The following is a 16,757-nucleotide window of genomic DNA, read 5'->3' on the forward strand; positions in this document are numbered from 1 at the left end:
AGAACGCGCGGTGGTTGTTCTTCCAGGCCGGAGGTGGAGCTTCAACGGGCCTAATCGCGAATGTTAAAAGGATCAGAGGAGTGGAGGAAGGTTTATCGACACTTGGCCTGATCCACCCCCGACATTCTCGTCCGAATGTCGGCACTATTTATAGAGGGAACGGGATACGTGAGGGGACAAAAATCCGGCGCCACGTGAAAGTTCGTGTCACTCACGACGGTATAGATTCAAATTTCTCCTCGTCACTGGTCTCCACGCCGCATGCCGGCGTGTTTCCTTTGTTTCTCTACGAAAAGTATCGTTTTCCAGAAGAGCGGTCGCGCAACAAATCCCAAACTTAATCGGCTTTAGTTGTACTAAACTAATTAAAGGGATACGTTGTTTTGTCTTATCTTCGAGCGCGTTTAGTAACGATTTTTTTATTGACTGTGAGTGCGAGTGTGTGGATAACTATGAGATAAAAAATTTGTATCTGTTATGTTATAAATATATGTATGTAAATTTTTCGATCCAGTATCTCTCTTACAAAATGATTGCTGCACACTTACATAATAGTGTCGTCAAATTATCGTAACAGTCGACACAATCGAGTTGAAATCAACGCAGAGTTTAGAGACACTCTATATGAATGTATTACAAACCTAAATATTATTTTATTTTATTATTTCCGAATGTTGTGATCCATGTTCGTTATTATCGCCCGGTTGTAATCTTATAATATCGATCTAGTCGAATCCCAACCGGATTGCTACCATCTTACACGCTGTAGCACTATACGAAAATACATAATATATAATTCAAAGTATCGCGGAAGTCAGACTTCGCTTTTTTATGCGCGTTGCAGATCGATTTGCAGAAGGCGTCTCCATTTAGAGCGGCCTTGCTCGGCCCAGCCCAATCCGCTCGTTGCGATTTAACGAACTCATTCCCATTTATCATCGATGTTTACCGAAACGACAAGGCCATCGTGAGCATCCTGCCACCTTCTCGACGTACTTACTCGTCGATTTTATTAACTGCTCGTGCAAGTATGTTTCCGATGAAATGCCCTCATGATGCGAATGACGTTAACCGTGTCCATTACAAACTCGCTCTTGATCTTAATACGGATCTCCGCATTCTGAAAACCGTCACCGATATACTTACGGATTCTTCCGAATACATCGACGAGAAGCAGCAGAAAAAGAATCTTTTTTATGTATGAGCTTAGAGAGCAGTCTGCACTTTTTTATTTATATTTAAAATTTTTTAAATAATGATTATTTGTTTTAATGCAAAAAGATTGATAAAATTTAAAATTGCAGACAATAGAAAGTTAGAGTATTGATTAAGCTTTACTAATATCTACTTATTAATACTTTGCCTTAAATTGATAAGTTTTTCGAATAAATTGTAATTGTTTTATAAAATCGAGTTTATAATGAATAAAATGACAGATAATGAAAAGCTAAGAAATATATTTAACTTTTTACTTTAGTAATCGGTAATTCAATTCTCAATACTAAATACCAGGTTTGGTTTTCATCCCATCACGCAGTTACCGAATTGCTGGCGAGATTCATACGTTTCGATAAACACTTTCATGCTTGAAGCTATTTACTCGCAAGACTTTTGCTACGATGTATCTATTCTTGACCCTGACCACATACGCACGAACTCGTGCGCAACGTCGCTCCCGTCCTACGATGATACGGCTATTCGTTTGAGCGCTGAGCGCCAATCTTAATGTCAATCTCCGGTCTTGGGACCTGGACCCGCTACCGTCTTACGTAAGGATCCACGAAAACATAACAAAGTGTCGCGGGACCGACCGGCGCGGCGTGGCTGGTACTCGCGCCGACCGGCGCGGCATATAGGGATCCGGTCTTGCATCCCCGCGCCGATTAATTTCAAGAATGCACCGCCATTTATAACAAGCCGGCATCCCGCTCGCTTAATGGTTACAGATAGCCCGTGGCGGAGCCGCTCCGACCTCGTATGTGCAACTGCATCCCGTATGCGTCACCATTTCTCATACAGACCGGCGAAGTACGACGCGTTACTAATAGCACTTGTAGGGATACCCGTTTCAACTTCTCGAAACAAGGTGGTGACTGCAAAAAAGGCAGGAACATTATTTCGGATGCACGCATTCGTTCTTTGACGAAAAGAGTTGAGAACTCGATTTTTTTTCAAGCGTTTCTAAAAAGTAATTAACTAGAAGTATGGTCAATATAACACAACATTTGGATCCTTAAAATTTAACTGTTATTCTACTTTGCAGTACATTTTAACGTGCTCTCTTCACGATCTCAATTCACCATCTTCCTTCTTTGATTCTTCCGTCTATCATGTGTCTTTCTCTCTGTCACATTGTGGTTTCTGCCTCTTATATAGCTCTCTTGTTATTCTCGTACTTTATTTACTTTAAGGGAATAACTTCGTTTGTTTTAAGCGATGAAAATTATTTTACTAATCGTACTGATTAAGATTTTCTTGGGGGTAATTGCATTTCATTTTAATGAATAAACTATGTCATGATGTCATGTTGAATTAGGGCAACGTAATCGTTAATCAAAAATCCGGTATGCTGTTTCACAAAAGTTACCACTATTGCAGACTGATTCATACAGTTTCGTGTACCATTTGTGATGAAATCAAGCGTAATTAAGTTACTTCCCGTTGAATCATAGGATATCGATACGCGAGGCAAAAGTTTCTCTGAATGTTTGTATTATTCAAGGCCACTCGCATCAGATATATATACATATATTTCGCATTGAAGTTGGAAATACCAATACTATATTTTCTACCGTTCGTGCTATAGCCACTTGTGTCACTTGTGTGTATCGGAATTCACACATAAGCCTGCGTGTCTAAGTATGTGTATGATTAGAAAGCATTCTTTGAACACACGCACATTGGTTGACAGCGGTCAATTTGATAGATTTCTCGATGCGAACACTTATTCAAGATCAATTTCTCAAGAAGATGTAATGACAAGGTTCTTTTTTTCTTCGTGACTACATAATTATAATTACATTACCATCGAGCGGATCGTATTGCGACGTATACTTTCAGAAAAGTCAATAAATACACGACTTAATTAATTACTTTATCCTTACATCTTGACTGTATAGTTAGTAACCAATTCCTGTATCTTGTTGAAATCTACTGACATTCGTTTCACATCATCTGATCTTTTCGCGAGGACTGTGATCGCGACGATTTCGATAACACGTTGATAGAATGCTCAGTCGCGTGTCGAGAGCGAAATCGAACGGATTTCAAGGACCGGGAATCATCCACTTCGCAATGATTCAGAGAAAATTATCCAAACTGTTTGATAATATGAAGAAATATGCTTTCCCAGAGAATCTCGGTCCCATTGGGAGATTGCTACCATTCCCCTTTCGATTCCCCATCGATTTAATGGTCGCTGATACCTTGACACGCATATTTTCGTTCCCGACATAATGCGCTAGAAATAAAATCCGTCTTATGGAAAAGTGGGGTTCCCGTGATATGAAAACTCGGTAATATGCAAGTCATTCTGCAATTGATGATTCCGAGCACTATGTATTTGATTGAAAGCAATCGGATCCGCGTGAGAGAAATATTGTTAGTTATTAATTCGATATTTGTCTCTTTGATATCTAAGAAAATGGTACAATCGTTAATAATAGTCTGATGGCCAGCTTATTAAATATTATCCCATGCATATTAAACAAATCCTGTTAAAAGCTGATTTTATTCAATAATCCGCGTCGCGTTTGGACAAAAATAAAGTCGCAAATAAAGACGCGATTTAAATCGTCCGGCTACAAGATTTACGACTTCGCGCGCGCATTATTGTCCGAAGATTTGTTTGCTCGATGCATATACCTCGCGAATACGAATGCGCAATAGATTGCCTCGAAAGCATATGTATTTTTTTTTTACATAGGCATACATACAGGTAGAAAGAATCGTATGACATCCTTAAAAGTTGCACAAAATACAAATCGAATCTGACATATTTGTTTTTTCACATTTATTTATGCCTTTATTTAGTATTACACATATTTTTTGGCATTTTATTTTTAAATTGTGAAATAGGAGATAAATCATAGAATAATCGTTGTTTTTGTCAATTATGAATCCAGTAGCACATAATCGATTGGTATTAAAGTAGGCTATTAAATTTATGTAATTTCCCTAAGCGTCGGCTAGTAAGACATTTATTTCGACAACGAAAGCAACCATTTTTATGGGACTATAACCGAAGAAATCCGAGGAATGTATATAACGTAAAACTGGCGTTATATGTCAGGATAACGTCACACACAGTCGAACGCAATATTTACGAATCTCGTGGGAATCAAAACCCCGGACTTTGTCGTTAAACGAATCCTCTTTCGCGGAGATCAATATTTTTCCCGATCTCCGCGAGAGAGCGAGCCGAGTGACTTACAGATACATTGTAGTCGCTGCGGAATGCAATTACATTGTCCGCACGGGACGCGAGGAATGCGCCGAGAATAAATACGAGTTTTTACAACGTGGAACTGGACCGTAGGCGAGACTGACGGTCCTTGTTCAAACTTTTCGCGACGATACCGCGCCGCATGTTTAAACAGGAAGAGACGTTTGTTATTCTTTATTCACCTCTCTCTTCACCGGCTCTCCTACACATCAATTAAATAAAATATTTCTTGAGATTTTATTTATTCATTATATTATATTCATATATATTGTCTTTTATTTTTATATTTATATTTGCTACATTATATTTACTTGTATTATAACATTATTAAACTTTAATTTTTTGTTCAATTTTAAATCGCTTTCTTTTTCTCCTAAATTTTATAACAGACAGATTGCTCGAGAGTTGTTTTATACGTTTGTAATAATTCATCGCGTACGGTTAAAAATCCCTTGTCGCGATGGTATCCGAAGCACCCAGCCGCAGCCGCCGCGATTTTTGCCGAACACTTTAGAAACCCCTCTTGCTTCTCCGGGCGCGAGATATGGATCCTCCGTCCTCCCGTATCTTGACCTTTCGCCGGCGAAATCGCGAAACAATGCCGACGCTCGGCGCGCGGGAACAATGCGCGCATGGATATTCCTAGGTCGCGGCTGACCTCCGATATAAGACCCGCGCGGCCGCTACGTCGCTTGGATTCCTACGAAGGCCCCGCGCGAGTAAATGCACCGGCCTCGAATGGTATAGGCACGCGAATAATGCAGATAAAGGGAAAATTTAGCGGCCCGCGCGTGCGGTATATACCGTATGCGCCGCATGCGATCCCCGAAGCATCCTCGATCTCTCTGGCGGCGCAATGATCTTCGCGAGATATGCCATGCGTCACAAAAAGCCCAACAAGATATATATCGATACCTCACTTCAGTTTTCCATTTCTTGTAAGATACTGTTTTTTTTTTTAGCGTGAGAAAAAAGATTGCTGCTCCTAAGAGTACCAATGTTGAAACATATTTATTTATTTAAAAACTTTTAAATCTCTCTATAAAATATTAATGTAATGTTGTATTATATTGTAAGTATACAAATATTAATCGTATATTTTAATGATGAGATAAATTATGTGGCTAACTTAAATAATGTTCAAATTTTGATGAAATGGCAAACTCGCGGGAAGCTATATCTGATCGAATATTTCGTTAACGATAGCTCGAGAAAGAATGATTAAATCGCAGTCTTGAGTGCGGGTTCTGAAATGCAAAATGTTCTCTCAAATATTCCTTTTTCGTAGAAACAAACGGTAGCCGAATGAAAATAAAATCGCGGCCCGTCGAGACGGCGCCAATAAATTCGCGCGCGTGGTTTAATCATCGGGAGCGACGTTCCGAACGAAATACGTTCTACGTTCGCTCGTACCGTGCGTGATCGAGTGTAAACGCGGTCCAAAAGCCCGATGTAACTTGAGCCGCGTTCAAGATATTTCGTGATCCGTATCCGGCGTGGAAAAACTTGAAGAAGGCGGTATATATCCTTGTCTTCGTGAGAGCGCGCCACCACGAAGGTCGTCCCGCTCATTCGCAAGGTCGGTTATTCATCCGCGCCCGTTGCACAAGGATTTTATTAAATACGCCTTATACTCCCCGCCAGTCATCGTCGTCATCATATCCTATCGTAACGGAGGAACACCGGAACGGATGACCGTTCCGGGAATTTTACCGCGTTGAACCAGCAACCATCAGTTCCGCGACCCCCCTGCCTCTTAATTTTCCATCCCGTAGAATGATTTCGAAAGAGCGGCCATCTTCCGATGACTGTCATTCTCGAGATTTAGGATTCCCTCGAGAGAATCAATTTTGACAAACAACATCACCTAGTACTACGTATAAATTAGTTAGAGACATCACAAACGATGTGAAATATGCAAATGTAAACTTGGAATCTTGAATGATTTTTATGCAGAATCGTAAGAGTTTTCCCGCACAAGTTAGTTCTTTGATAATATTGATCATAATGCCACGTTTGTGACTTATATTTGAAAATATATAGGAATAAAAACAAAAACAGACAATCAAAAAATTGCAGTTACATACGAGTTATATAGTGCCAAAAATGATCCGTGCGAAATCGCTCGTACAACTTACAGCCGTTATTATCGATTACTTCATCGCGTGATTAAGATAGAAAGTTTGGTTCACTCATCCGCTCATTTTAGTACATTTTTTCGAGATGAAGATATTTCGTAAGATTCATCATATATTACACCAGTGATCACCGAGTGAGCATTCCGAGGTATTTCTTTGTAGGTGAAACTTTAATGGGTTTTAATATCATTTTCTTTTTGTGCCAAAAGTTGTTAATCGCGGCATTAAACATCTTGTTAATTAAGGTCTTAAATCGCAGTTTAATTATAATTTAAAGGATCATATATGAACAATACTGAAGAGAAGAGTCGGTGCGGTCGTTACGGGCACGTGGGCTATATTTCCAGGGAACGCGGAAATTTTATAGATCGTTGCCTGTCTGCATGCGACCGACGGTTTACACGACCTTCAGTTCGTGGTAACGAGCACCACACGACTAATTAGCGTGCTTTAATACATATAGGCCATTCTTTTTGCAACCTCGTAAAACTAACAGCGAAATATCCGCAAACATCCAGGATGCAAGCGTAACGTACGTAGGTTTGCATTAATATTTATGAATTGTTTCGTGACCATTAATTATCATTGCATTCTGTCACCAACCTGGTGACAGACGGACTCGCTCACGCCCAATTGCGAAAGAGTACAAACGTTTTTTCGATCAGTAAAGGCACTTCTTCGTAGTTTTGTCAAGGATAGGGAGCAATTTTAAAGGGTTTCGTGTCAGTAGAAAAAATTAATTATTAGGCATTACCAGAGCAAGGTTCATTAAAAGTGACAAAATTAATTCTGCTAATTTGCATGTTTGGCAACTTCGAGTTCAAAGGGACAAGGATATGTTTCAATGCGGTTCGTAGTCTTGTCTCTGTTGTTTTGTACTTTAGAAATAGCATGGAGTTAAGAATTCCGTCAACAAAGTGGCGACTCAAAATTCCTCGCTTTAGGAAAAACTCATTCTTAATTTCTAATAAAGATACATAGCTCGAATCTCGAGCGATAATATGTATCCTTAACATTCTTCTGCTGTATTCGTGGCCCCCAGGTATTCGAACATTAACATAATCTGAGATCGGAGTCAATCGGGATGAATTGGGACGTGTCGGAGGGAGCGTCGCGGCGCGGCGCGGCGCGGCGCGACACAGCGCGGAGCGGAGATTAAGAATCGCGCGTTATATAGAGAGAGGGTAAGAGCGGGCCCCCTCGCGAAGGAAGGAAGGAGGGGAGCGCTGATAGAGGCGATCGGTTCTCTCGGATCAGCTGTAAGAGCGGCGTGGCGCCGTGTGCCGCGGCTCTGACCCGCTGTCAGTTGCCCGAGCCCTGTGCTACGGTTAGGACCGCGTGTAATCGTCACCTTTTACACGACGACGTGTCGGACTAGCCACGGGCCATCCGCGCCGATCCACGTCGTTCTCGGCAGCAAGCGCGTCCTTCACGTCCCCGTTACGAGATCGGCGATCGGGCGAGCGATCGACGATAATCGACGTCCGAGAGAGGCGAAAGGCCAACAACGCGGGGAGCAGCGATCGAGAGCGAGTGTGATCGACCGTAATCCGACCTCCGATCGGACCCTTCGTCCGCGAGAGAGATAGCTTGGCATGTCGTTAAATCGTTAGTCAATAATCGTCGATTACCACGGGCTATCGGGGAAATTTCCGAGCGAGCGTGGGTCCTCTATCGTCGGGAGTCGCGAGTCGCGGAGAGAAGAGCAGTTCGATTTAAAGGCGGACGTAATTGGTGATCCTCCTCTTTCTTTTCTTCTTCTTCTTCTTCTTCTTCTTTTGTGTGCCGCGGAGTAGTGAACGTCAGACCTCCGACTCCCGAGGAGTCCCCGCGGGTGGTGCGAACCCGGGGAGCTGCGAGCTGCGAGCTGACGACGCGTCCAGGATGGTCTGGTAGAGGAGAGCGAGCAACCCCCTCGTTCGAGAGCGCGAGAAATGGCGTGCGGCATATCGGTCGACGCGATCACCACGAGCACGGTGCTTCTCCTGCTGGTAAGCCCCCGCGTATTGCTATTTTACGAGCGATCGGACCCCGAGTGGTCGATAACGCGCTTTTACGAGGGCGTAGTCGACGGCGACGGATCCGGTGGTATAGGCCAGAGCTTTCCTGCTATCGTCCGTCACGAACAACTATTGCTATTTAAAGTATCTCGACTTTACGAGGTTCGGATAATAAAACGTTTCTTAAAAATGAATGGATACAATTTAAACGTGATCTCGTTGGACCCCGGTGAAATACAGTGAGATTTAAGATGACGAAGATAATGCAATGCAATGAAATAATTATACTCTTGTTATTTCGTTAGCAATGAGATCTATAGTGTCGGTTGGCTTTCGTAAAATCTCAACGCGTGTACCTTCGTATGCAGAGTGGCATTCACACACGGCGCGTGCAACGTGTCGGCTGGTGTACGTGGCTGGAGTCAAGGATAACGTCGTTATCTAGCCCCGTGCGCGCTATACTTACATCGAGTATACCTGGTGGTAGATACACAATAAAACGTCGCCGTCGCGGGCGAATGCTACTTTCGTTATGCAAGCGCGGAATGTTAACTTATCGCGGTCCCTGCGAGCGATCATGCGCCTCTTTTCTTACGTAATGCAAACGTAAGATGAGACCAACGCAAAAATTTCGTGAGCCGTACATTTTATAGACGAGAGAGAGAGAATGAGAAAGAAAATAAATTTTATAGTATTTACATAAGTATCAACGCAACGTCAAAGTGAACCCAATTGATACCTATAATCGGATGGCGGAATGTATCAAATCTGAATTAATATAATCTGACGAATGAATAAATTACTTATAATTAGGTAACTAATTTGCAAGTCATATTAGATAATTTTTTATGAGTAAGAGAAGGGTTATCGGAAGTTGAATTATTTATACAGGTTTATACATATTTACTAATATACATATTATTTATACGTGTTGGATAGGTTTATATCTCAAATTGTTTTGCAGTTTTCAATTCAATACATATTGATAAAACAGACGTAGAATGAGTTCTCAAATAAGACTATGTTCCTTCGCGACATCAAAAGAATTTATAAAATGGAGATCGTACAAATGTCGTGGCTTGTACGAGTACCATGTTAATTTTCTGTTCGCCATGCATAAAATCATTAGCAGACTGTATAGTAAAGAATTGGTGAGAGAGACACTACTGATGTCTCTCGAGAGACAACATCATTAATGATATATTGGCTCTTTCGAGAATTAAAGAGATAGTAGATGCAGATGTTCGTATAGATTTTTATTCCTTTGAGATAAATTGACTTAAAATATACTTTTTTAAATCATCAATGTCGAATTTTCAGATGGAGTAACTTCACAATAATATACAAAGCTTCTTTCCGTATTTAATTAGGATTTAATTAATAACCAGTATTTACTCGATCGTAATGCGCTCGTTATTCACGGAGCAGCTTTAATTAATCATTCGAGATTATTTACATCTTTCTTCTCGCCTGTATTGATATTTGTTTCTTTTTTTTTTTGGCGAATTAAAGGTCATCCTATCACACAAATTACGTGATTGCACATGGTCGAGCTTAAAGCGAGAGATATTCCGCATAAGTGTATTAATTATCGGCGAGCCGACGAACGATGAGGCAGCGCCTCAATGATTCAATTAATTAACGCTCACGACCGTATGACAATTACGGAACCGCCGATCGCGAAGTGATCCGGTTCCTGGCAACTGGTTTGTTCGCGCGAATGTTTTTTACGATATGGAAGTGTAGCGTTTCGAATGCACATTTCGCGATGCATCTGAAATGCCAGGCGCGTGTAGACGCGATTCTTTTCAGTAGCTGCCTGTCACTGAAAAATCCAGTGCGATAAAGCAAGATTTATGAGTGCATAAAATACAATTCGGAACACATAGGCTTGTATACGTTTTATACATTTATACGTAAATGAATAATTAATTCACTAAATTCGTGGTTTGACTTAAAAACGGATCTAACGTGTCACATTTAAAATTGATGATAATTGAATAAATTAAAGATAAAACGATGTATACATTATACATAAAATGATATGATATAGACATTGCTATAGAATAATGAATTAAGAAATTTGTTGTAAGCAAATAACTTTAGGCAAATTCAATTTTGAGAATATATGTATAGATAGTAAAAGTATGCTTTTGAAATACTTTTAAACGGTGCCTATTTTACTAGAAAATTAATTTGCAGTATAAGAACAAAGAAAGGTTATAAAACTACAAAAAATTAAATTTGAAAAAATTAAAAACATGCTAGAATTATTTTGTCTTTTTTTATAAAATTCTACAAGCCGAACAGCTTTTGTTTCTGTGTATGTTTCAAATACAAACGTATTTTTCGACTCTCGTCTCATATGGGCACATCGTGTGCGATGGTGCTATGTAGGCGGATGCGTCTAAAAATTGCAAATTTAAGATGCAATAATTTATCTGCAAATATACGAAAAGTTAACCACGTTACGGCGCTCACGAGAGAATCATTCGGCCAAGGCGAATAGCGTCCAGTTAAAAAAGGTTCTTATGGACGGCCGTCTCCGTCTAATACCACGGTTACAAATGTAATCCTAGCACAATCCACGCACAGACACGCGCCACTATGATGCGACACCATGGAAGATACACAATAACACACCAGGCGATCCTCAGCGTATACGAAATGTCTTTTATCTGGAATCTCGTTTCGACGTAAATGCATTTTCCGAAGCCGATTCGCGTTACGTTCATTATTCCGGAGATTCTTTATGGGAGTTAATAAGAAAAACATCACATATAAAACTTACATAAAAATTACTTTATGTCATAAACAAGCTATTACACTAAATCTGATATTCTCCCGCTGACATATCGGATTTCGTAGATTTAGCAATTTTTTTTCTGCAAGTAATATTGCTTTCTGCTTCAGTAATTGCTATTAACATTAAAGCATATATGGATTAAAAATGTTGAAACAATCTCCTGCCTTCCACGCGCTCCGCTAATTAAGATGCCCTGAGGGAGCGAAGTAGCAATATGAACAAAACTGTACTGACGACACTACGGGATGTCCGAGCCGTTTTTTAATTCGCAACGCCGCACCGAAGCAGTCTCTTTTAATTAACGCGCCCGCGCTCCGTTACAAAGGTCCAAGGTAATTGGATAATGAGCGGTTTAAGAACCAATCCTACTTGTAAGACACGCGGATTTAACCGGGACCGGAAGTGACGGAAATCAATGCAGTAGCATCTTTCGCTTAATTAAGTACGTGTGCCGGTCAGCAAAAGTCTATGGAAAATATAAAAGATACATCGCCCGTAGCGTTAACAAGAGATAATCTCCGAGTCCCGATCAATGATAAAATGTAAATATTCTGTTGATTTTTTACCATCTTTTCCCTTTTAATCGCCGCAAATAACGACGACGCGTAAATAACTGACGGGTTATAGCTCTTCCATTCAGTTTTAAGATTAATGAAGATTTTATCGGTGAATATTATACCTTGTTATCTTTCCAATAAATGTATGTGAGGTCACGTGTATTTCCAAGGTGAGGTTTTGAAACATATGTTGTTACCCCGATCAGTCCGTTCTTTAATACGTGATGTATTCACGTGTAATAAGTTACGAAATCGCCGTTACACGATAAATCCACGTATTATACGCCATTACGTCCGATGAGAGTCACGAAAAGAAGCGGGGATGTGAACTCGATGTTTAAATACCGATTTACGCCGTCCGATGAACGCAGTGTCGCTTGAAAAATTGTTTTCAAAACGAGAGACGCCCGCGTGTGCCGTACAAGTAGCACTCCGCGGCGGGGGGCAGGCACATAAACATATCCTCTCCAACAGAGAGCGAAGAGAAATTTACGATTTCGCATAACGGACGAAAGACCATTTTCCACGTGCGCCGCGACACGTAACCCTCGGCCGCGGTTATTGCGACCCAAGGTCACGGTCAAGCGGAATAACGCTAGGCTCCCAGGCGATCGGCGTACTATTTGCAGAATTTATGTTCTATACGCTTGCCTTGTTTGCGCACTGGGTTATTATAAATCATCGATCGCGATTGACAATCCTTTACGCATCCACTGCGCCTTTCCCCTCAATTGAAGACTCCTTTGATTTACTAATTCTTTTCTAATTCTTGGGATATATTTACAATATTTACAATATTTCGATTACAGTTTACTCGAAAAAGATCGTAAAACTTTTACTCGCTATAATTTTATACTTGCTGAATTATATTTCATGTATATAATTATCCTTTTTATACAAATAATTCTTTTTATGAACACGATTTATATAGCATTTAAGAAATAAATAACTTTGGAAAGCTTTAACGCCATTTTTTATTTTATATTTTACTTGCTGAAAAAAACTTTGGCATTTTTTCTCAAGAAAAAATCTGTCAATCTGTTAGATTCCTATAGAATCCGTGACATATTAACTTGCGAGAGGGATGGTGCGTATTTTTCGCAGAACGGCAGCAGTAGCTCCTTATACGCGCGGTTTTTTAATTCCAGAACATGCATGCTCTCGGTGCCACGCGCATGCAAACAGTTGCATCGATAAAGGATCCACCAGGATCATTAATACAGTTTTTGCTAATGTATGCGAGATGATTTCGTACTTTTGTTGAGATTCAGGTTGTTTCATATAATTAAATCATGATTATAAGTTACAATTAATTAGCTCATAGAACATTCCGAAGACCGATTTTCCGTATTTTATTGAAGAAATTTGTCAAGGCTTTCCGAGGCGTAATTGAAATAATGTTTTAATATTTACCATTAAATATCTTAATTGTATTTGACAGTGATAAATATTTGTTACACGTTCCGTTCGCATTTCAATATTAAGTGACTTTTATTACATATGTTCATATATATGCAATATAAGTGCATTTGAATGGAAAAATCTCCGCTCCATAAAAGACGTTACCCAGGACGAGAGACAGAGAGAGAGAGAGAGAGAGAGAGAGAGAGAGAGAGAGAGAGAGAGAGAGAGAGAGAGAGAGAGAGAGAGAGAGAGAGAGAGAGAGAGAGAGAGAGAGAGAGAGAGAGAGAGAGAGAGAGAGAGAGAGAGAGAGAGAGAGAGAGAGAGAGAGAGAGAGAGAGAAAGAGAGAGAGAGAGACTTTTTGCACGAACGTTCCATTCCAGGCCGAGGCGCGTGCTCATTGTTACGAGGAGCTATCCACAAAACCGGTCCAATGATATTATAGAAAATTTATCGCTCTCGCCTCTCACGGGCGCCGCGTCAGAGCGTGGAAGCGGTGCAACGGTACATATAACCGAGCATATTTGTGGAAGATTCTCTCGAAATTGCCGAACAATTAACAGAAAGCGCATGCCACCGTTCCGCAAGCTGCGATCGCGATCGCTAACGATCGAGAGAAAATCGGTGTAAAAAAACTGCGCGTCACAGCCGCTGAAACTCTCGTCGTAGGGAATCTAGGATAATATGAGACACACCGCGGTAAAGATTTGTTTCTCGGTAAAACGACCAGTAGAGCATTTCCGTTAAATTGCGCAGCATTTTCACGCCCTGTATAGCATTTAAAAATGCACGGCGAAACATGCGGAATGTTAAAAGCGCGAGAAATAGAACGCGCATGAAAAATTCATTTTGCTGCAGCGAGATGTATTTTAAAATCAAATATGTTATCCCTTTCCTACCATGATACCAAAAGCATTACCGTTCTTCACAGTTATAAATGAAGGGTTAAAAACACCGTTAACATAGTTTAACATAATTTTTTTTTTTTCCCAAGAAGAAATACCAGTCAATCCAGTATTTGCATCTCGAAAGAATGCAGAATTATTCGAAAAAGTAAAACGCACGATTTTTCTACGATCTTTTCTTGAATTAAACACGCATCAGCGATAATATATGGATTAGGCGGATATCTAAATCGTGTCTCAAATATCTCGAAGTACCACGTCGCAGACTGCACTACCCGCGTTGGAATCTCCATTCTGGAGATATCGCGGCGCCGCCGTTGTGTCGAACGAGCGTTAGTCAGAAGCATGCAACGAAATACGCGTTAAACCGTCGCATCATCGTTTTACCGCATACCACTGATAAATAAAAATATTTTAGTAAATAAAACTTATTTGCGCCAAGTCTTCTTTCTTAACACGGGGAGACTTTCGCGATCATTTATTAAAATAATTCGAGATGCAATAACATTTATTCTGAAAACTCTTCAGTTATCGAGTGCCATCAACATCTCACCTCTTTCACACTTAAATCACTTTATTTTGCATTGTGCAATTGCATCGATCGTCAATGAACTAGTGACCACGAATGATTCACGTAATTCTGCTTGGTAACCAGCGTTCGAAGTGACCAGCCTCAGTAACCTCAGAACGCTGGTCTGTAAATCTCCCGGCATGGCAAACTCTTTTGTCGCGAGTCAGTATGCAGTCCCGTCACGATGTTGGTTATTGAAGCATGAATAAAGAAATGGCTTGAGCAATGTGTTTGAGCAAAATTATTTTTAAATAATTTAAAAAATATGTATAATACATTGTTTGAATAATTATTCATAAAAATAATATGTATGTATTAAATAACTTGTTAACTTATTATTTTATTTTATACTTATGTGAGATAGGTCTTTCTGATGCGAATCATTTTTTTTATTTTACTCATGATGGCACATTGATTATTAAAGGTAATCATCTCATCGAAGGTTTAGATGTAAAAATTACTAAATTGCTAAATTACTTAGTTACTAAATCAAGTTCCAAAATTACATAAGTGATAATAAATCACGTGTGTATTCTACCCTATATTCAGACATGACAATACCGCGTTAGAATGCGATTATATTATTGCAGTCACAATGATAATGTCATAGGTGACTGCGAAGCCGCAAAGTACGCTTCGCGGATGGAACTAAATCACGATTAACAGAGAAGGTGCATTTGAGTGTGTGTGTGTGTGTGTGTGTGTGTGTGTGTGTGTGTGTGTGTGTGTGTGTGTGCGAAGAAATGCTTCGGAAACCCGTTTCACGAGAACGATTCGACTAATCGCGCGGTACCGTACGAGCGGAGGAAATACACGGATGTAACCGAAAGATATAGCTCTGTTGTGCGTCTCGAAATACCGTTAGCGGATATAAAGACGCGCGGAATTCACGTTGCATTGTGACGAAGGTGCGTGTAAAGCACGATGGTGCCTCGATAACGGTACACCGTAACAGATAGAGAGCGTCGGTTCGCGCGCGCGCGCGAAGCGGCTTGCGTGTGTGCCCGTTGTCCCATCTCAACGAAAATAGTAAAAAAAAAAACTGTAGCAGTTGCACAGGACTGTCGATGGCATTCGGATCGAATTAAAAATGAATCTTCTTCGACACATCGTAAATTCCATCGGCGTAAAAAAGCGTAATAAAAAGCGACCGCTCGATGAGTGGCAGAGGCGTGAGAAGACTATAATATTCGATTAATGACACAAAAGTGTTCGAGACTAAAAAAACATATGATTATATCAATTACATTGATATATATCGTTGCTCACGTTTGATGATGTTACAAAAAACCGAAATTGGTGATCGGTCAGAAACGGATTGTCCGATCTGCTTGTTATTTTATTTTCTTTTTTTTTCTGTCTTCTGCCTGCTGTGCCGGTAGCCGCGTTATTAACAATAATGTCACGTTTTATCGATAGACATTATTACGCGCGCGTTTCAAAGACGGAAAAAAGATGAGAATCGGATTCACGATGATTCCGATATCGTGGACTGATGCAAGTATAGCATAAGTACATCAGCCGGGTGTGAATTATCGTTGGCCGACGGGACAATAATAACGAATGACATGTCAGATTCTCAAGGATCTCGTGATGTATTATCCCACGTCGCTCCGTGATAGCCATTCATCGAGACGCGTCGTTAATGTGACTTTAACGAGTCTTTTTACATTCTTGAATATTTGATCGAGGCGCGGAGCGTCAAATAATTAATTTCTTTTCTCGTTTTTTAACAATATTAGTTGTTTCTTTTTTATATCTGACTCACAGTTGTAATGACCAATCTCGCGATGCTATTCCTCAACTGTAAAATTCTCAATTTTACAGTTCAGGAACATAATTTCTGTATAAATAGCGTATCGCTATTCTGAGGGTGGCTAGCCCGTGGAGAACGAATCACATTCTGTGCGCTCTCATCCAATTTCCTGCGAGGT

The 16,757-nt window shown here is 40.3% G+C and overlaps 2 protein-coding genes across 2 annotated transcripts in view; one reads left to right on the forward strand and one right to left on the reverse strand.

The window, feature by feature from the left end:
* Positions 1-16,757, reverse strand: part of LOC143904094 (uncharacterized) — an 85,381-nt gene that overhangs the window by 54,263 nt on the left and 14,361 nt on the right. The window lies entirely within an intron of this gene.
* The window catches only part of LOC143904096 (uncharacterized), a 41,709-nt gene continuing 32,785 nt past the window's right edge, over positions 7,834-16,757 (forward strand). The window contains exon 1 of the mRNA XM_077418412.1: positions 7,834-8,573. Coding sequence (XP_077274538.1) covers positions 8,517-8,573 — 57 coding nt within the window. The 5' untranslated portion in view covers positions 7,834-8,516. The remainder of the gene's footprint in view (positions 8,574-16,757) is intronic.

Source organism: Temnothorax americanus, unplaced genomic scaffold (genome assembly GCF_048541705.1).
Source record: "Temnothorax americanus isolate GAGA-0224 unplaced genomic scaffold, ASM4854170v1 Scaffold5, whole genome shotgun sequence".
In the NCBI taxonomy this organism is placed as follows: domain Eukaryota; kingdom Metazoa; phylum Arthropoda; class Insecta; order Hymenoptera; family Formicidae; genus Temnothorax; species Temnothorax americanus.